This window comes from Diospyros lotus, chromosome 6, assembly GCF_014633365.1.
Source record: "Diospyros lotus cultivar Yz01 chromosome 6, ASM1463336v1, whole genome shotgun sequence".
Taxonomy (NCBI): Eukaryota; Viridiplantae; Streptophyta; class Magnoliopsida; order Ericales; family Ebenaceae; genus Diospyros; species Diospyros lotus.
Window position 1 is genome coordinate 13,874,213 of NC_068343.1, and position 18,978 is coordinate 13,893,190.

General features: G+C 38.3%; 1 protein-coding gene and 1 long non-coding RNA gene across 3 annotated transcripts in view; one reads left to right on the forward strand and one right to left on the reverse strand.

The window, feature by feature from the left end:
* The first annotated feature begins 1,826 nt into the window (after window positions 1–1,826).
* Window positions 1,827–12,599, forward strand: LOC127803842 (uncharacterized). The gene is made up of 4 exons (XR_008023582.1): window positions 1,827–1,996; window positions 11,777–11,898; window positions 11,980–12,070; window positions 12,250–12,599. It is a non-coding gene; the product is annotated as an uncharacterized LOC127803842 (long non-coding RNA).
* Window positions 12,600–13,341: 742 nt separating this feature from the next.
* Window positions 13,342–18,978, reverse strand: part of LOC127803841 (uncharacterized) — a 28,614-nt gene continuing 22,977 nt past the window's right edge. Inside the window, exons 12-15 of one of the 2 annotated variants that reach the window (XM_052340411.1) lie at window positions 14,380–14,517; window positions 14,174–14,286; window positions 13,819–13,890; window positions 13,342–13,742 (exon numbers count right to left, since the gene is read on the reverse strand). In XM_052340411.1, coding sequence (XP_052196371.1) covers window positions 13,618–13,742; window positions 13,819–13,890; window positions 14,174–14,286; window positions 14,380–14,517 — 448 coding nt within the window. In that variant the 3' untranslated portion in view covers window positions 13,342–13,617. The remainder of the gene's footprint in view (window positions 13,743–13,818; window positions 13,891–14,173; window positions 14,287–14,379; window positions 14,518–18,978) is intronic. The other variant, XM_052340410.1, reaches the window with a different exon arrangement.

Genomic DNA, 18,978 nt, shown 5'->3' on the forward strand with positions numbered 1-18,978 from the left:
AATATCAGTGCAATATTGAATATACTAAAATTAAGATAAATTTCACTTAAATTGTACGTGATTTACTCACTTAGTCTAATTTTGATTTTTCTATAAAAGGATTATTTTTATTTACATTTAAAGTCACTATGATTTTCATATTTTTTATAATACCCCTTTCCCTTTGATTTTTCATATTTAAAAAAGTACGATAATTTTTCTTTTTCTTTTTTAAATCGAAAGTTGCTAATTTTTTTATAAAAGTACCATATTTTAAAAATTAGTTTAATACAACAACTTTTAAATTATTTATAAAAATCATAAAAAAAAATATTCAATAAAAATCATATATATGAAAGAGGGATAAGGAAGGCATTTTAATGACTCATTTGATTACAATTTTATTCTTAATTTTTTATTTTTTAAACAAATTGATAAACAAAAGATAAATTTTTTTATAATTTTCTTAAAAAATAAAAAAATTAAAAACAAAATTAATGAAGAGAAAATCTCAAATATCATAACTACCTTGATGCTACCGCGAATTAATCAGCGGATGAAGAACACATGCTTCCCAAAGACAATGGAGAGAATTATCACTTGGCTTAAGTTGGGAATAACATATGTCTGAGTCGATCAAAAAATACCTAGAAGCCCAAATCCATGTCCAACAAGCATATCTCGTTATCTTTGACCACCATAACTCCCCCGAAATCTCTAAAGGCAATTATTATCATGAGATTCTTAAAGATGATGAGCATATCCGTTTCTTCCAAAATTATGGTTTTTAAATTTTACAGATTATTATCCCAAAATGCTCGAAAAATAACTTATCCCCTACTCGTGGAAACAAACTTAGCAACGAATCTCTCCGCAATATCAGGAAAATTTTCTCCAATGAAAAATAAGGAAATTCTTATCTTTTGAGAATGACTATCGCTCCACATAAATACGAATGAATCCACACAAGTAGAGAGATCCATTTTGTGGGTTTTTTTTAATTTTCCTACAAACAATCTCCAATTTTGATAACCTTGGAAACTAATTTAAGTGTCAGAGTGATTACAAAGGAACAAATCTCCAACTCTTTTGTAGGAACTTGATCCGAGATAAGAGTAGTGATCGTCCTTGCATCATAAAAAGTCCTCGCATCATAAAAAATTACAGTCAAATGAATTCTACAAATTTATTAAGCATTAAGAACAATAGAAGCAAAGTGTTGTAAGTTTTTAAAAATTAAAGAAAGTCTCTATTATTTTTAAAAATATATAATATTACCACTTTCTAACTCTATTAATTAAGCTAATATTTTTATAAATGATGTGTCAATTCTATATTTATTAATTAAATTAAGTTATTCTATCAATAAATTAAATTAATATTATATAAATAGCTCATTCCGTTAAATCATCTAGTATTCTCTTATATAAAATAAAAAAGATAATTTATAAATAAATATAAAATAATAAGTTTCGTATAAATTAATTTTATATTAAAATGTTATTGATTACAAGTGATTATTTAATTGTGAAAATAATTTTTAATTGTAATTTTTTTATAAAATCTATGATTTTATTTTTCATAAAAAAATTAGTTTAATTTTAGAAAATCACATTTTTCAAATATTCATTTTTCATTAGATGTAAACAAATGTTCTAATTTTTTATTTTTATAAAATAATTTTTAAAAATTAGAGCAGCTTTCCACCACTGAAGATTTCCATATTCATCAGTTATATATTTTTTTATTTTGTTTAATGACAAAAGTAAGTGGCAAAAGAAGAAACCAAACGGCAGTTTAGTAAATTAGAACTCTGGCGGACATATAAATATAATCTTGTGATTCTATAGGGGTTTAAGCTCTCTCGCCGACTCACTGTTGGTGTGGGCCGTGTAGCCGTCGGGGAGAGTCGGAAATCGCAAATCTCTCTCTGATAAATCAATTTCGTTTAGAACATATAGCGAGGAAATGGCGTTCGAGAAGATCAAGGTCGCCAACCCGATCGTCGAGATGGACGGTAGAATCCACATCCATCACCGTTTCTATTGTTTTATCTGCAATACTTTTATTTCCTGGTTCCGATTGTTCGGTCGATGTGGTTATTATGATCAGATATAAATTTGATATTCTAGTTGATCGCTGATGTCGATGCGTGAAATTAATCTGATTGCATTTTGTGTGCTTGATGTACTGTATCATCTGGCACTGGCAGTGGCAACGGTTTAAAGAAGTTGAAGCTATATTACAAAAACAAAGAGGAATTATATTGAGCTAAGCACTTAGGATGTAATCAGTGTTTGAATTTTCTGTTTTCTTACTGCTGCCTATTCGTTTTGAGGTTTTCTGTTGATTTGTCGTCATCGTCGTTAATCTAACCTGCTCTGCTTTGATGTTTGGATCTAGTATTTGCAGAGGAAAAAGAAAATAAACGAAAAAAGGGAGAAAAAACTAAATGAATTTAAACTAAATTTGATTTATTCCCCTTTTGTTGATCCTTTACGATAACAATATCAAAACAACACCACTAAGTCTCAATGTGTCATGAATTATAGCTTGCTAATTATATCCATTCACGAGCATATATTCTACGAAGCCCTCCTAAAAAGTTCTGCACTAAGTTTTCTTCTATCTCTTTTGCTATAAATTTCTTTTATTCTACGCACTTCTTGCATTTTTTAGTCTTCTTATGTTAGATCATCTTAATCTCATTTTGAAAATCTCCTCTTCAATACTCTCTAGCTTTATTATGGAATTTTTTTTTCTAAATGAGGGGGCAATTAAGGAGAGATGGAATGTAAAGAATCATTTTGCACAGTTTTTTCCTAAAAAAGTAAATATATTAATTGTTTGTTCTTATAGATGTATTTGTTTGAAAGAAGTGAACCAAACCATAAAACAATGAATAATGGTAAAGTAGCTGGATAGGATGATATGCCTATAGAAGGATGAAAATGCATGGGAGAAGAATGCATTTTTTAGCTAATGAAAATTTTCAATGTGATCTTTAAATCCAAGAGGATGCCTACAACAACAACAACATATCTAGCCTTTATCCCACTATGTGGGGTCGGCTACATGAATTCTAGACTTCCATGTATTTCTGTCTTTTGTCATATCTTTATTTAGGTCCATACACTTCATATCAAACTTTAATGTCTTTCCCAAAGTCTTCTTAGGTCTGCCTCTATCTCTTTTTTTGACTAATTGTTCCATTTCATCAACTCTCCTTTACAGGAGCGTCTCTTGGTCTCCTTCTCACATGACCAAATCATCTTAGTCTAGTATTTCTCATCTTCTCTTCGATTGGCACTACTCCTACCTTATTACGAATAACCTCATTTCTAATTTTATTTTTTCCTGTATGACCGTACATCCATCTTAACATCCTCATCTCCGGTACGCTCATCTTTTGCTCATGTTAGTATTTGACTACCCAACATTCTGAGCCATACAACAAGACTGGTCTTATAGCTTTCCTATAGAATTTTCCTTTTAATTTTAATGGAATTGTTATTACCATCACAAAACAGCCCCGATGCCTAACAAATAAAAAATGAATGCTCTAGTGTCTATTTATAAGAAAAGAGATTTTTAAAGTTATGAAGCTAATAGAGGAATCAAATTAATGAGCCTTATCACGAAACTTATGGGGATGGTGATTAAACAAAATTTAAAAAGAAAAACCAAGGTGTTTGAAAATTAATTTGGCAGGTTAACTATGCAAGCTATATATTTATTGAGGCGATTGATAAAAGATCTAGAGAAAACAATAATAACATATCAAGTCTTAATCCCACTATGTGAAGACTAGACGACTACATGAATTATAACTCACCTATCATTTCTATCCATAGTCTTATCTTTTGCAAGGCCTTTATAATTTATATCATACCTAAGAGTATCCCACCAAGTTTTTCTTGGTCTTCCTCTACCTTTTTGGCTCAATACTTGTTCCATTCTATCAACTCTCATCACAGGAGCCTTTATTGGTCTCTTTTCACATGATGAAATGATTCTAATTGTTTCTCACGCATTTTATCTTCAATATGATCGACTTTGACCTTGTTACATCCTCATCTCTATTATACTCATATTTTTTACATTTGATGCTTTGCTATTCAATATTTTGTGCCATACAACCAAGGTATTTAGGGGCAACAGGCGACCTTAAGGTGCTAGGACACTCTTATGGCCTAAGGAACTAGGGCCACCAAAAAAGAGCTTGCTTGAGCGAAGCAAGGTGCTAACTTGACAAGAAAATTAATAAAAAGATATATTTAATGTGAAAAACACAATTAGATAATGCATATATGTTACAACTCTCGAGTAGAACTCACCCTCAAAAGCTAACTGTTAAAGGGAGTGTGCCCAAGAGGTTATAAACCCCACACCAGAAGCCTGAACTTCCAATGTGGGACAAGTCCCATACCTTACAATGGACCATAACATACCACCACGCTCCACAGCCTGGCACCCACGACGACAGGCTGTGCACTAGTCACTGCTAGTCTCGGGCAAACACTGCAATGCCGACGTCACCTCCGTCGCTGCTCGCTTGCACTGGGAGCCATGGGGCCGACTCTGATATCAATTGTCCGACCCCTAAAATGGGCTAGAGTCGGATTGGAATTTCTGGGAAATTCGTTAGAACAAAATTTAGGAAGAGAGAAGAGAGATAGAGAGAGATGAGAGAAGAGAATTGAGGAAGAAGAGAATTTGTTATTTCATTCCAAAACTGCCTTCTGTTTCGACATTCCCTTATTTATGCACTGTCAGGTAGGTTAGTTAGCTCTAACCCCCTTTCCCGCCTTTCATTCCCCTTCTATTTAGTACAATAATACCCCCCCAAGTCCTAACAATATAATAATAAAACATCTAAAATAGCCTCAAATACAATCAATCAAGCTTAAGTAATACAAGTTATTGTTATAATTGAGACCACTGACAGTCCAAGAAATCACCCAAGGAACCAACAAATATGTCCACTCTTTCACTCTCTCACCGATTCAACAAAGCAACATAAACAGAAGTATAAAGAATTGACAAAAGACAAAGATAGAGCAATCAAACCACACAGGTACACTGAGAATTATCTTGGTTCAAATTGGTTTACACCAGTCTTACATCTAGCCTTTCAAGAAAGCAATTCACTATGATCTTGATGAAGAACAGTACAATCAATTCACTCGCACACCCCCACAAGCCTCATTGAAACACTCGAGAACCCTCATTGCAGGTTACAGAGATTTCTCTCAGCCTTTTCTCTAATAGTTCTACTCTCAATACTCAATGAGAATGATCAATTTCCAGGGCTTCGACAGATTGCCTATCGCCTCTTATTTATAGACATAAGAGGCATTAGTTACAAAAGAGGGAATACCTAGAATACCTTCTCTACCCCTCACTTAAAAATACATACAATTAGCTTTTTATTTCCTAATTTTCCACTGTCGAATATCAATCTAATAAAAAATCGAGTTCTTCTAGAATATCTAGCTACTCAATGCAAAACTCGAATAACAGTTATCTGCAATATCTTCAGTATTATATAACAAACAAACAATGTTTCAACAAAGAAAACAAATAACAATATAATATATATAACAAAACACACAAAAGCACAAGCAGGTGATAAGTCTCGGATCTGAGACTTATACAACTAGGGAATGAATTTGGATTAAAGGGAGAAAGGATGTTTGAATGATAGGAGGGAGAATTTAGAGGGAAAGATTTACGTTCTCTTTCATTTCATAAAATCCCATCCTCGGTATTACATCCCTTTTATAGGCCTTGCATGGCTTCTAACTGTCAGACGCAAGTGGAGATAGCTGTAACTAATTGGTACAACTATGGGTTATTACAATAAGAGGCTAATTACAGCTTGCCCCTTCTGAAAACTAATTACATTTAGGCCCTTGTCGCCCTAAGGCCTTTGTCAACCCCTTAGGTTTGTAACATTTCCCCTCCCCTTGAGATCTTTCTTGTCCCCAAGAAAGGACAATAGCTTGGCTGCTCGAGGGTGTTGCTTCAACAGATCGGGTAGGTACTCCCAGGTTGCATTATTTGGGTGCAAGTGGCTCCATTGGACTAGCACTTCTGTTATCGGGATAGTATCCTTGTAGGTGATCCGTCGGTCTACAATAGCTTGGGGTTCTGCAGTAACCTCCATGTCTTCATCCACTGGCGAAAGCTGGTTGTTGCCCTTGGTTCTATTGCTTTCTTCAGTAGTGATACATGGAACACCGGGTGGGTGGTTGTCCGTTCCGGAAGTTGCAGCTTATAAGCTACCTTGCCCACTTTAACAAGCACAGTGAATGGCCCGAAGTACTTGGGACTCAATTTAGAGGCAGGGGTTGAGGAGAAGGAGTGTTGGAGGAACCTCTTGACTTTCAAATAAACCTTATCACCCACATTGAAGTCCCGGTCACTTCTCCTTCTGTCTGCCACTTGCTTCATCTGATTTTGAGCAGTGGTTAGTTCCTTCTTCAATAGTTGAGTTACCATCTGCCTTTACTGCAGATATTCGCCCACGGTCGGCACTGCTGTGGGAGCATTCATCAGAGCGGGCAGGGTAGGAGCTGGGTATCCAAATAGTACCTCAAAGGGGGACTTTTTGATGGCACTGTGGTAGTTGGAATTGTACCACCATTGTGCCATGGAAAGCCATCTGCCCCAACTCTTAGGCTTAGCAAAACATATACAACATAGGTAGGACTCCAAACATTGGTTCACCCTCTCCGTTTGTCCGTCCGTCTCTGGATGATATGTCGTGGACATATGCAATCCTATGCCTAGGTGCTTAAACAGTTCCTGCCAAAAATGGCTTGTAAAAATTTTACCCCCTATTGGACACTATTGATTTTGGAATCCCATGAATCTTCACCATCGAATCAAGGAACTACCTGGCCACTTCTTGGGCCATGAAGGGGTGGGTGAGGCTGACGAAATAAGCGAATTTGGTCAGCCTATCCACAATTATTAGAATGGTGTCCTTACCTTCGGATCGGGGAAGTCCTTCAACAAAATCCATAGACACCCCTTCCCAAGCCTGTTTTGGAATGGCTAGTGGTTGGAGGAGTCCCAGTAAGGCTACATGCTCATGTTTGCATCTTTGGCAAGTAGGACAAGATAGCACAAACTCCATTACTTCTTTCTTGAGTCTTGTCCAAAAGAACATGCGTTGACCCTGTGGTAGGTAGCCCGAATAGGCCCTGAATGGCCCCCCACGGGAGAGTCATGCAAGGATTGCAGAATCTTTCTTCTTAGTCTCGGGTCTTCCCCAACTACTATTCTACCTCGGTAACAAATCAATCCTTGTGTCATTGTATATCCTCTGCTTCAATTAGGATTTACGACCAACTGTTCTTGTAGTTCCTTTAAATGTGTGGTGTGCTCATAGCTTTCTGTGACCTCCTTTACCCAATCGAAATAAGGGCAGTGATGGCACTGCAATTGGCCTTTTCTTCCCGTCTGGACAATGCGTTGGCCACTTTATTTTCCCTCCCTTGTCTATATTGGATTACATAATCCAATCCCAACAATTTAGAGACCCCTTTCCTTTGGAGCTGAGTGTGCAACCTTTGCTGCATTAAGTGTCTCAAACTGTCATGATCGGTCTTGATGATGAAAGGGCCTCCCTCTAGGCCTCCATTTGTCAACTACTACCAATACGGCTATTAGCTCCTTATCATATACACTTAGCCCTGAATGCCTTGGGGTTAGCGCTTGGCTAAGGTATGTTAACGGCCTGCCTTCCTGCATGAGCACTACTCCCACCCCATGTCACTGGCGTCCGTTTCTAGCACAAACGGCTTTGAGAAATCAAGAAGAGCCAATACGGGAACCTTTGTCATTGCCTCCTTGAGGGTTGTAAAGGCCATATTTGCCTTGGGATTCCACTGAAACTTATCTTTCTTTAGCAGTTCTATCATGGGCTTACTGATTATTCCATAATGAGGCACAAATCGTCGGTAGTAGCCCGTGAGTCCCAGAAATCCCCTCAGTTCTTTAACATTGGTAGGCTGCAGCCATTTTGTCATAGCGGTGATCTTCTTTGGGTCAATACTTACTCATTTTTCTGATATCACATGTCCCAGATATTCCACCTCCTTTTGAGCAAACAAGCATTTTGATTTCTTGACATGCAATTGATTGTGTTTAAGGATTTGAATACTGTTCGTAGGTGGGAAAGATGGAGTTCCAGGTTGTGGCTATATATTAGTATATCATCAAAGAATACTAATATGAATTTTTTGAGGTAAGGAGCAAATAATTGGTTCGTTAAGGTTTGAAAGGTAGCTGGAGCATTAGTGAGGCTGAAAGGCATAACAAGGAATTCATAGAGGCCTTGGTGAGTTCGAAATGCGGTTTTATGGGTGTCAGAAGGCTTCATTCTGATCTGGTGGTATCCAGATCGTAAATCTAGCTTAGAAAAAATAGTTGCCCCATGTAATTCATCCATCAAATCTTCTATGATAGGAATAGGGAATTTATTTTTGATGGTTAGGGAGTTGAGTTGGCGGTAGTCTATACAAAACCGCCAAGTGCCATCTTTCTTTTTAGCAAGTAGAACCGGTGATGCATAGGGACTTTGGCTGGGTTGTATAATTGAGGAAGAAAACATTTGTTTGACTTGTTTTTCTATTTCAGACTTCTGTATGGGAGGGTAACGATAAGGTCGTATGTTAACGGGTTCTGAATTTGGCTTCAAGGGAATGGCATGGTCTAAGGTTCGGGTAGGAGAAAGGGAAGTGGGTTCAGCAAACAAATCCTTAAATTCAATCAAAAGTTCATTGATTACGTTGAAGGAGTTTACCTCTTCTTGAAGTGGTTTGACCTCCTCTTTCTTTTCCTCACTACCTCTTAGTTCCGTGTAGCTAGTCTCCTCCATTTCCATAGCATGAATGGAGAATAGCTGTGAGATGTGGTCCTTCCCTTTTGCTAGCAATTTTTGCAACTTTTTCCCTGTGATGATTCTGCATTCTCCTGACTCTAGACTTCCCACCAGTGGTAGCTTCTTGCCCTCCACTTCCACTGTCACTTCCAGCTTATTGAAATCAAGTGTAAGGGGGCTGACGGTTCTCATCCAATCCACCCCTAGGATGATATCACAGCCTCCTAAATCGAGCAACCTTAGGTCCATCGAAAACTCTTTCCCTTGCATGGTCCACTGGAATCTCGCGCATTTGTAGTGGCTGAACATTCGGTTACCATTGGCCACCGTAACAGACAATAGCGTGGTGGCCATTAGTTCACACTGAAGATCAGTGGCAGTGGCTTCACTCAGGAAGCTATGTGTGCTGCCACTATCTATGAGAACCATTAACTTCCTCCTTCCGGCCTCTCCCTTGACTTTTATTATTTTCCCTGTGGGTTCTCCTTTTAATGCATGGAAGGATATCTCTCCCCCTTCATCTTCTATCTCTACTATTCTCACCAACTCCAGGTCGTCCTCCTTGATCTCTCATTCTTCCTCCTCATCTTCCTCTTCCTTGCCTTCCATTTTCAATAGTTGTCGTTTACATTGATGCCCCATTCCATACTTCTCACCACATTTGTAACATAACCGAGCTGCCTTCTCTGTTCCATTATGGTACTTCTTGCGCCATTGTAATTTGCCTTAGGGAGCCCTGGGGTTACCCCCACATTCGATCCCTTCGAATTTATTTCCATCCCCAGCGATGGGGAAGGATTTGTATTACCTTTAAGCCACGGTTTTCCCCTCCCGAATATGGCTTCTAACATTGCTTCTTGGAGCCAGGCCTTTTCCGGCCTGCCTCACCGTCGTAGGTAGCATCATCTTCACCATTGATCGCAATTCTCCTCTGAGGCCACTCACAAAGTTTGAGACAAAGTACTGTTCCGTTAAACATGGTTGTGCGTTCCACATGAGTGCTCTTAGTTCCTCGAACTTGTCCAGATAGTCAGTCACTGTGCCCGTTTGTTTTAACATCTTGAACTCCTCGATCACGTCAGACATGTTCTTCTCCCCAAATCTGACACACAGTTCCTCCGCAAACTCATTCCATCCTGCTTCCACCTCTCTCGCCTTAGTCCACCCTTGATACCATGAGTCAGTAGTATCATTGAGATACGTCGTTGCCATGGTGATCCTTTGTCTGTCGGCCACATTATATAATTGGAAGAACCTCTCACATCGACGGATCCACCACCTCGGCTTGGATCCGTCAAACAACGGAATCTCTAAACGAGGCATTGGAGTGAAAGAATTTGGACCTCTTACCGATGCTCCAGTGTTCGCCTTTGACGGCTCGCTCGTCTCCATCAGTCCGTTAGGTCGTGGAAGTATTCCGTGGCCGGAATGGCTGGTTTCAGCTGTTGATCGCAGGGGAAATTCAGGTGGCAACCTGAATTGTGGGAGGGCAGAGAGCATATTGAATATGCTGTGAATTCTCTGCCATACTGATCAATGGTTCTCCAATTCCCTTTGCATCGTCTCCCTGGCAGCAACTTGATCTTCCCGACCTTGCGCAATCGCCTCATGAGTTTGATTCATCCCGAACTCTTGCGCTCCAGGCGCGTCTCCAGTTGCTTCATACGTGTGCCTTCCGCCATTAAATCTGCTTCGAGTACTATCCACTTCAATCGCCGAGGATGTTCGGCTCTTATACCAAATGATAAGTCTCGGATTTGAGACTTATATAATTAGGGAATGAATTTGAATTGGAGGGAGAAAGGATGTTTGAATGATAGGAGGGAGAATTTAGAGGGAAAGAAGGAAGAGAAATTGGAGGGAAAGATTTACGTTCTATTTCATTTCATAAAATCCCATCCTCGGTATTACATCCCTTTTATAGGCCTTGCATGGCTTCTAACTGCCAGGTGCAAGTGGAGATAGCTGTAACTAATTGGTACAGCTATGGGTTATTACAATAAGAGGCTAATTACAGCTTGCCCCTTCCGAAAGCTAATTACATTTAGGCCCTTGTCAACCCCTTAGGGTCGTAACAGTAGGCAGCAGCAACTCCTTTGTGTAACACCTATAGGTTATTTCAGCAATAGAAAAGCATCAAAGCAAAGTGAGGGAACAACACTAGATCCATAGGTAGAATAGACTAAAAAGTTAGATTAGAGGGATGACGACCAGAGGGCATTGTCATGACCCTAGGTTTTTCTTGTATTTCTTTAGTTACATTTCTGTTTTAGATGAGAAGTTGTAATACTTTCAGTTACAAATGATAACTGAAAGCACTAACAGTAAGAGTAGCTATATAAGCTAACCGAGAGGCTCTTTTGGAGGATATTAAGTAATAATTGATTGAATGTTTCTCTCTCTTCAGTTCTCTCCCAGATTTCTCTCTCACATCTTTGTGCTCTTCTCTCCCTTCCTCGCTGTTCTACTTCTATTCTTGTTGTCTCCCTCCAATTCCTCTGTCTTTCTCTCCAAAATTCTTCTCAATTTTCCATATAAACCCTAGCCAAACTGATGCGGTCACTAACTGGTTCTAATTCTTCACGTGAAACTGTTCTGGATTTTAATGGGATATGAACTGGGCTCAGGTGTGCCCTGATGGAAAGACTATAGAAGCTGAAGCAGCCCATGGCACTGTTACACGCCATTTCAGGGTTCACCAGAAAGGTGGTGAAACAAGCACTAACAGCATTGCCTCAATTTTTGCATGGTCCCGAGGGCTCGCACACAGTTGTGTTGATGAATGAATTGCTCGTTAACTGGCTTTCACAAATTTGTTTATAGATGATGGGTTCAATATAGGGTTATTTTTTTCCTGGGATTGATTGTAAATGGAGAATGAGCAATCTGTTTTCATGATGACAGAGCAAAGTTGGATGACAATGCAAGACTACTGGATTTCACTGAGAAACTAGAAGCTGCTTGTATTGGAACTGTGGAGTCTGGGAAGATGACAAGGATCTTGCACTGATTATCCATGGATCTAAGTAAGGACCTACTAATTAGTATTTCCACCATGTGTCTTGTCCTTTACTTGATTCCATGCTGTAGCAACCTTTTATGCACAGGCTTACAAGATGCCAATACCTTAACACTGAGGAGTTCATCGAGGCAGTGGCAGATGAGCTGAGAGCAAGACTTGGCTGCAAAGCATAATTTGTGAGTGCATATTTATCTATTCTGGCTTTATTGTTATTGATGTATGTGACTGATTTGATTTATTGTTTGCTTGTAACCAAGTTTAGCAGGGAATATTCATTGTTGTTTTTCCATCCTGATAGATCTTTGGAGCTTGCTTTCTCTAGAGTTCTCATTGTTTCTATCCATTTCTTTGGTAGGTCCAAATAGGAGATATTTTAAATCTGCAATTGGGTTTCCAGTGTTTTAAAACATATATGAGAAGAATGAAGTGGTGCAGGAGAAGACTCAGGACGTGTGTGTTTGAATCAGATATTCTTAATTTCATATGCTATTTTGTTGGCATTTTATGATCTGAAATAGAATTTCAAAGTAGCCTTTTTCTACTGTTTCGATTTAGGATTGAGGCAGTACCTCCGACAGTTATTCTGGGGCTACGTCGTTGCATGCTTTTCTGGAATGCTTGAAAATACTCGGGAGTCTTGGATTAAATCATAGTACTCCTATTTGATTTTTCTTCGCTGCTATACTTAATTGATTATTTTTGGTATTTAGTACTGAAAATCTTACTAACGGTGCGTTCATTTGGAGAGATGGGTTACTAGCTGCCTAGCCTGTTTGCTTTTTTCTACTTGCCTAGGAGTGGCTGTTAATTTGAAATCACGAGGTAGTATCTGCCGTCTCCTTTTCTTCGTTTCTCCTTTTATCATCGTTATGATATGGAATAGAATTTTGGTAACCTCTTTCTACCTTTTTTTCACCCCCTGGATTTAGGATAAGTGAGGCAGTAGCCCCAGTAACTCAGTTAATTTGGGACTACATCTTGTATGTTTTTCTGAAAGAGGCTTTGACCTTGGGCTTTTTAACACGGATTTTAATGCCCCAATCACTGGCGAGGAACTTGAGCTTGACATGTTTACAAATGGCTTTAGGTTTACAAATGGTCACCAGAATTGTTATAATATCATTTGAAATGGTAATTAATATCAAATTATCAAGAGGCTTTAGGTTTTACTAGTTGACTAAAACAACCTCCGGAAGAAATTTTTTCTGGCTCGTGGAAGATTACCCTGAAACTGGAATATCTCCTGGATGGGGACTTTGATCTAAATTGCGTTCTTTGATGGTATATACGCTAAATTTGTCTATAAAGACCCATTTTAGATACGGAAATGTTACTGACCAGGTTGCTACGATGTTCAGGATTTAAGAATGGGCTTCATTCATCTCTCGTTTAGGATTTCCGGTTCATATTACATTCCAGATTGCCATATCTCGCTTTGCGAGGGATTCTAGATGGTAAATCTCTGCCTCGTTAGCATTGGCTGGTGCGTTGCATTGGCACCTTTTAACTTGCACCGTCCGGCTAGTTTCTCATGCATAACCGGGTCCGCAGCCATTTTTTCATGCCCACAACTTTTTCTTTCTTTTTCTCAAGCGTGTTAAGTAACATAAATCTGGTGATTGTTTTATCATTTTGTGAAATATACGAGTTGAATAACAGAACAAACATGACGTAATGTAAACAAATAATGGTCTTTGTTGGTAATCCCCACTAATTCCGGGGCTTAGCGGTAGGTAGGTACGGGTAACAAGTTTCCAACCAAATAACCTGCTGACAAGAGAGCCTGTTTAAACCTCTTGACGAATGAACGTATGACTTGCTCAGTCAAAGAAAGGACATCCAGAACCTCTGCAAAAGAAAATGAGAAAATAATGCATCACTCTTTTGACTTCTAGAATGTGTGCAGGCATACAGGTAGCCTTACCGAGAAAAAATCTCAACCGAAAGTAACTTAAGCTCACTCTTGATCTGGAGACCACCATCATCACCTTATTATCTGAAAACATAAAACAAATAAGATTGAAGTGAATTAATCCATTTCCATCAGTAATTCTCAGAACAGTTTCTAGACAAGTGAAGAGTTCTCTCGCCGGAAGGAGAATGAATGCGTGTCTTATTTCTAATCCATCCCTATTTTCAATTTTGGAAATGTATATTCACAAGTTGAATGTGAAACAAGTTCGGATACCCAAATGTTTATCGCTGATTTCTTCATATGCATGGTCCAAGTTAGAGAAGTAATAAAATCCAGAAAAATTGCACAACTGCTTAATACTCACCAGATTCAGGATTTGAATTGTGAGAAAGTCCATATAATGCATACTTGGCATAGGCCAGCAGCCGGACTCGCTGTGAAGCCCCTAACTTGCTAAGTAAAGACCTCAGTAGTCCACTGAAACAGAAGAAACACCAAACAGAATCAGAAATCAGAAATCAGAATCTTTATCACATTTAAAAGGTATAGGAAGAGGAATGCTTTTCTAACTCGGTCCGTAATATTGTTAGAAAGTCAGGTGGCAGAGACTCCATAAATGAAGAAATATCTTCCATCTTTAAGGACTTCAACTCCTGCTTCAGATTCTGTTTCTCTTCAGCTGACATTCCTCTTCCAAGATTGGATTTGCTGCCAATCAGAAAATGAATGTTACAGGTCACAGTTTTTTAAGTGTCAAAATTATCACAGATTACAATTGCAAGACATTAGAATTATTATATCACAGAATTCTCCGACTAGGTAGAAAGAGCTTCAAGCAGATTTGTCTTTTCACTGGCAAAGATTAACCACTCTCATAGAGCTGTTAATGCTCTCTCATCATAAAGCACTGTAACTTCCCAATTTTACCAAAGAAGCTTAAATGGGCAAAGGAAAGTATGCTACGATTTTCTACTTGAGCAAACAATTTCCAAGCATATTTCCTTTGCCAGATCAAAGAACAATCCAAAACTTTAGGCCTTCTGGATATCAGACAACAAGGGACTTACAAATGTGCCTTCCACTTATGCATTTACAAAGCAATCTCAGATTGACAAAAAAGTTAAAAAAGAATTGTGGGGCTCTAACTCTATTAAAAATATGCCACATAGCAACTTGTTGGGCATATTTTCTATGCCAGATGACTCAGATCAAGGGCACTACAGGTTCAGGCTTTTCCAGTAGCAACATGAGGTACTAATGCATCATGCATGCCTCCCAACAAAATTGAAATAACAACATTCCATGTCCTCATAGGTGTTGAAGGAATTCACTGAATTCTTGTATTTGCGGCACATATTTACAGTCATATTTAAAGGTGAGTCTCAGTCTCATCACCTTCATAAGAAAACTTTCAATCTAACTTTTAAGGAAACTATCAATCTATCCAAAGAAACTAACTACTTACAAAATCATAAGCAATTAGAAAACATAATCTTCTGCATTCTTTGGTAAGCCAATCAGCCGAGTAAACCTTATATTTCCCTTTTTATTCTAACACTCCCCCTCAAATTGGTGAGTGAGTATCCTCTATTCCCAGTTTGCCAGTAATCTCTTGAAATCTAGAAGTGGATAATCCTTTGGTTAGAACATCAACTAATTGGTTTTCTGATGTCACATGAGGGATAGTGATGAGGCCAATATCAATTTTCTCTTTGATGAAATGTTTGTCAACTTCTGCATGCTTCATTTGATCGTGTTATACTAAGTTGTGTGCTATACTAATAGCTGATTTGTTATCACAATATAGATTCATCAATCCACTTTCAATCCTCAAATCCTTTAGGATTATTTTGATCCACAAAAGCTCACAAACACCTAGAGCCATAGCACGAAATTCCGCTTCCGCACTTGACATGGCTACCACAATTTGTTTTTTGCTTCTCCAAGTAACCAAATTACCTCCTATGAAAGTATAGTAGCCTGTAATTGACCTCCTGTCTGCGAGAGATCTTGCATAGTCAACATCAGTGTATCTTTCTACTATCAGATTACTTCCTTTTTTGAATAAAAGTCCCTTTCCTTGATTAGCCTTTAAGTACCTAAGAGTTCTCTGAATTGCTTGTAGATGCTCCTCCTTAAGATCATGCATGAACTGACTAACTACTCCTACAGCATAAGCAATGTCAGGTCTAACACGTGAGAGATAAATCAATCTTCCTACTAACCTCTGGTAGCGCCCTTTATCAATGATTATTCCCTCCTTGTTGTCTTGGCTCATTCTATGATTCAGATCAATAGGTGTGCCCATTGGTTTGCATTCAAGGGTAACAGTTCCCTTGAGCAGGTCAAGAATATACTTTTTTGACATATAAATATTCCTTGTCTTGAATATGCTACTTCAATTCCAAGGAAATATTTCAGTTTCCCCACCTCTTTCATTTCAAATTCTCGAGCCAATTGTGTTTTCAGCCTCAGTTTTTCTTCTTCATCACTCCCATTAACTATAACATATACCAATATGATTGTAATTTTATCCTTACCAGAGTGTTTCACGAATAAAACATGGTCACCATGACTTTGCTTATACTCTAACTACATCATAACCTTAGTGAATCTCCCAAACCAAGCTCATGGAGATTATTTTAGCCCATGCAAAGCTTTCTTCAGTCTGCATACCTTATCAGGACCATATTTGTCATCAAAGTCCGATGGTGGTTCCATGTACACCTCCTCTTCTAAGACTCCATGGAGGAATGCATTTTTTACATCATACTATTGAATTTCCCAACCAAAATGAACTGCTAGAGATAATAAGAGTCTCACCGTGTTCATTTTAGCCACCGGTGCAAAGGTCTCTTGGTAATCCACCTCGTAGGTTTGTGTGTAGCCCTTTACAACTAGCTTGCTTTGTATCGTTCAATAGTCCCATCTACCTTAAATTTAATAGTGTAGACCCATTTGCAGCCCACTGCTTTCTTTTTCTTAGGGCGCACCACCATCTCCCATGTCTCATTTTTCTCCAAAGCTCTCATTTCCTCCTCCATGGCATATGTCTAGTTCCTATCCCTTAAAGCGTCATATACGGTTTTGAGTATTTGGGTTGAGTTCAAGGTGAAGAGAAAGCTTTTATGCTGGAAGGATAGTCTATGTGAGGAGATGAAATGGGCTATAGGATGTTGGGTATACCTTCGTGTCCCTTTTCTCCAAGCAATAGGAAGATAGAGATCACAATTTGAGTTAGTATCACAAACAGTAGTTCTGTCAGTTTCAGAATTGAACAAGTTCAGAGTGTTTGCATTACCTAGACTTGGAGTTGATTCTTGGACTTGCTTGAGCAACTATAAGGGTTGTATTTTCCTTGAATACTGCTTTAGTGTCTTTAAAGGGTTATGGATTTGCACCTGTTCATGGACATTGGCAGTGTCAGTGGCAAGTTCAGGAACATTGGTAGTGTCATTGGAATGGTCAAGAACATTTGCAATGTCATTGGCATGTGGTTCAATGTCATTGGTAGGTTCAAGGATCTTCGCAATGTCATTAGCAGCTTTAATGATGTCAATGTCACCTGCTATAACGTTCTTTGGGGCAGTGATATCTGCCATTTCTGCAATCTGGTCCATTGTTTCTAGAGTGATAACACTAGGAAAGGGTTGAGATGATGATGGTTTATCATAAAGGTTTGTATTTAGGCCATTTAGTTCCGAGAAATGAATGGAACCTAAGCACACATCTTCGTTTCTAGACTACTCCCCTTGAAGGTAAGCGTGAGGAGTTCTGTAGAAAGGTTGGGACTCATGAAATGTGACATCAAGAGAGACATAGGATCATAACATTTGTAACCCTTTTTGGTAGAAGAATAACCAACAAATATGCACCTTTGTGCCCTAGGGTCCAATTTAGATCTATGAGTCTTGTGAATATGCACAAAAGCAACACAACCAAAGACTTTTGGGAACAGATTTCTAGTAGACACAAGGTCTGGAAAATGGTTGGACAGAGTCTATATGGGACTATGATTGGTTATGACTTTAGAAGGAAGACGATTTATGAGATAAGTAACTGTTAGAACTGCTTCCACCCATAGGAATTTGAGAGCAATGGACTGAAAAAGAAGTGCTCAAGTGACTTCTAAGAGATGACGATTCTGCCACCCCATTTTGTTGTGAAGATTCATGCACAATACCCTCCTCGATAAAAAAGGAAGAGAGTTTGATTGAAATAATCCAAGGCATTATCTGAGAGAAACCTTCTTATTCTTGCTCCAAACTAAGTAAAAATCATTTTTTGAAATTGAGGAAATAGTGAACTAACCTTAGATTTGTTTTTCATAAAAAACAACCAAGTAGTCCTAGTGCAGTCATCAATAAAAATAACAAACCATCTAACCCCATGAATATTAGAAATCTTTGCAGGCCCTCAAATATCAGAATGTATCAAAGTAAAAGGTTGACTGCATTTCATTGGAATTGATAGGAAAGGAGGTACGACAATGTTTAGCAAATTGACACACTTCACATTGAAAATCTGACATAACTAGACAATTAAACAATAATGGATACATATGTTTTAGGAAAGGGAAAAAGGGATGACCAAGACGAAGATGATGTGCCCAAATCATTTGTTTATTAGCTATGGCTACAAGAGCTTGGAAGAAATGATTCACAAGGTAGTACAACCCGTCACACTTTTTAGCAAATCCAATCATCTTCCTCGAGACTTGATCCTGAAACACACAATGAGTCAAAGAATGTTAATTTGCAACGAAGGTCTTTAGTGATTTTTTGGATAGAGAAAAGATTAGTAGAAAGGTGAGGGATATGAAGGACATTGGTAAGAGTTATGGAAGGGGTAAGATGTAGACTTCCTTGTCCACCAATGGCAATATGAGAGCCATCAGCTATAGTAATTTTCTGGAGTCGTCGGGTTGGTTTATATGAATCAAAGAGAGAGATATCATAAGTCATATGATCAGTGACCCCAGAATCTACAACCCATCTACCTATTTTAACATGTGATGCTTTAAAAGAGTCAAGTCATAAGACATATACCACTTTTGGCAAGGGCCTGTAGATTTGTCAAGAGATTCAAGAAGACATTTCAATCTTTCAACATCTTCTTTATTGAATTATGTGGATTCCTCCTTGTCTGGTTGTGGAGTGTCAATTAGTG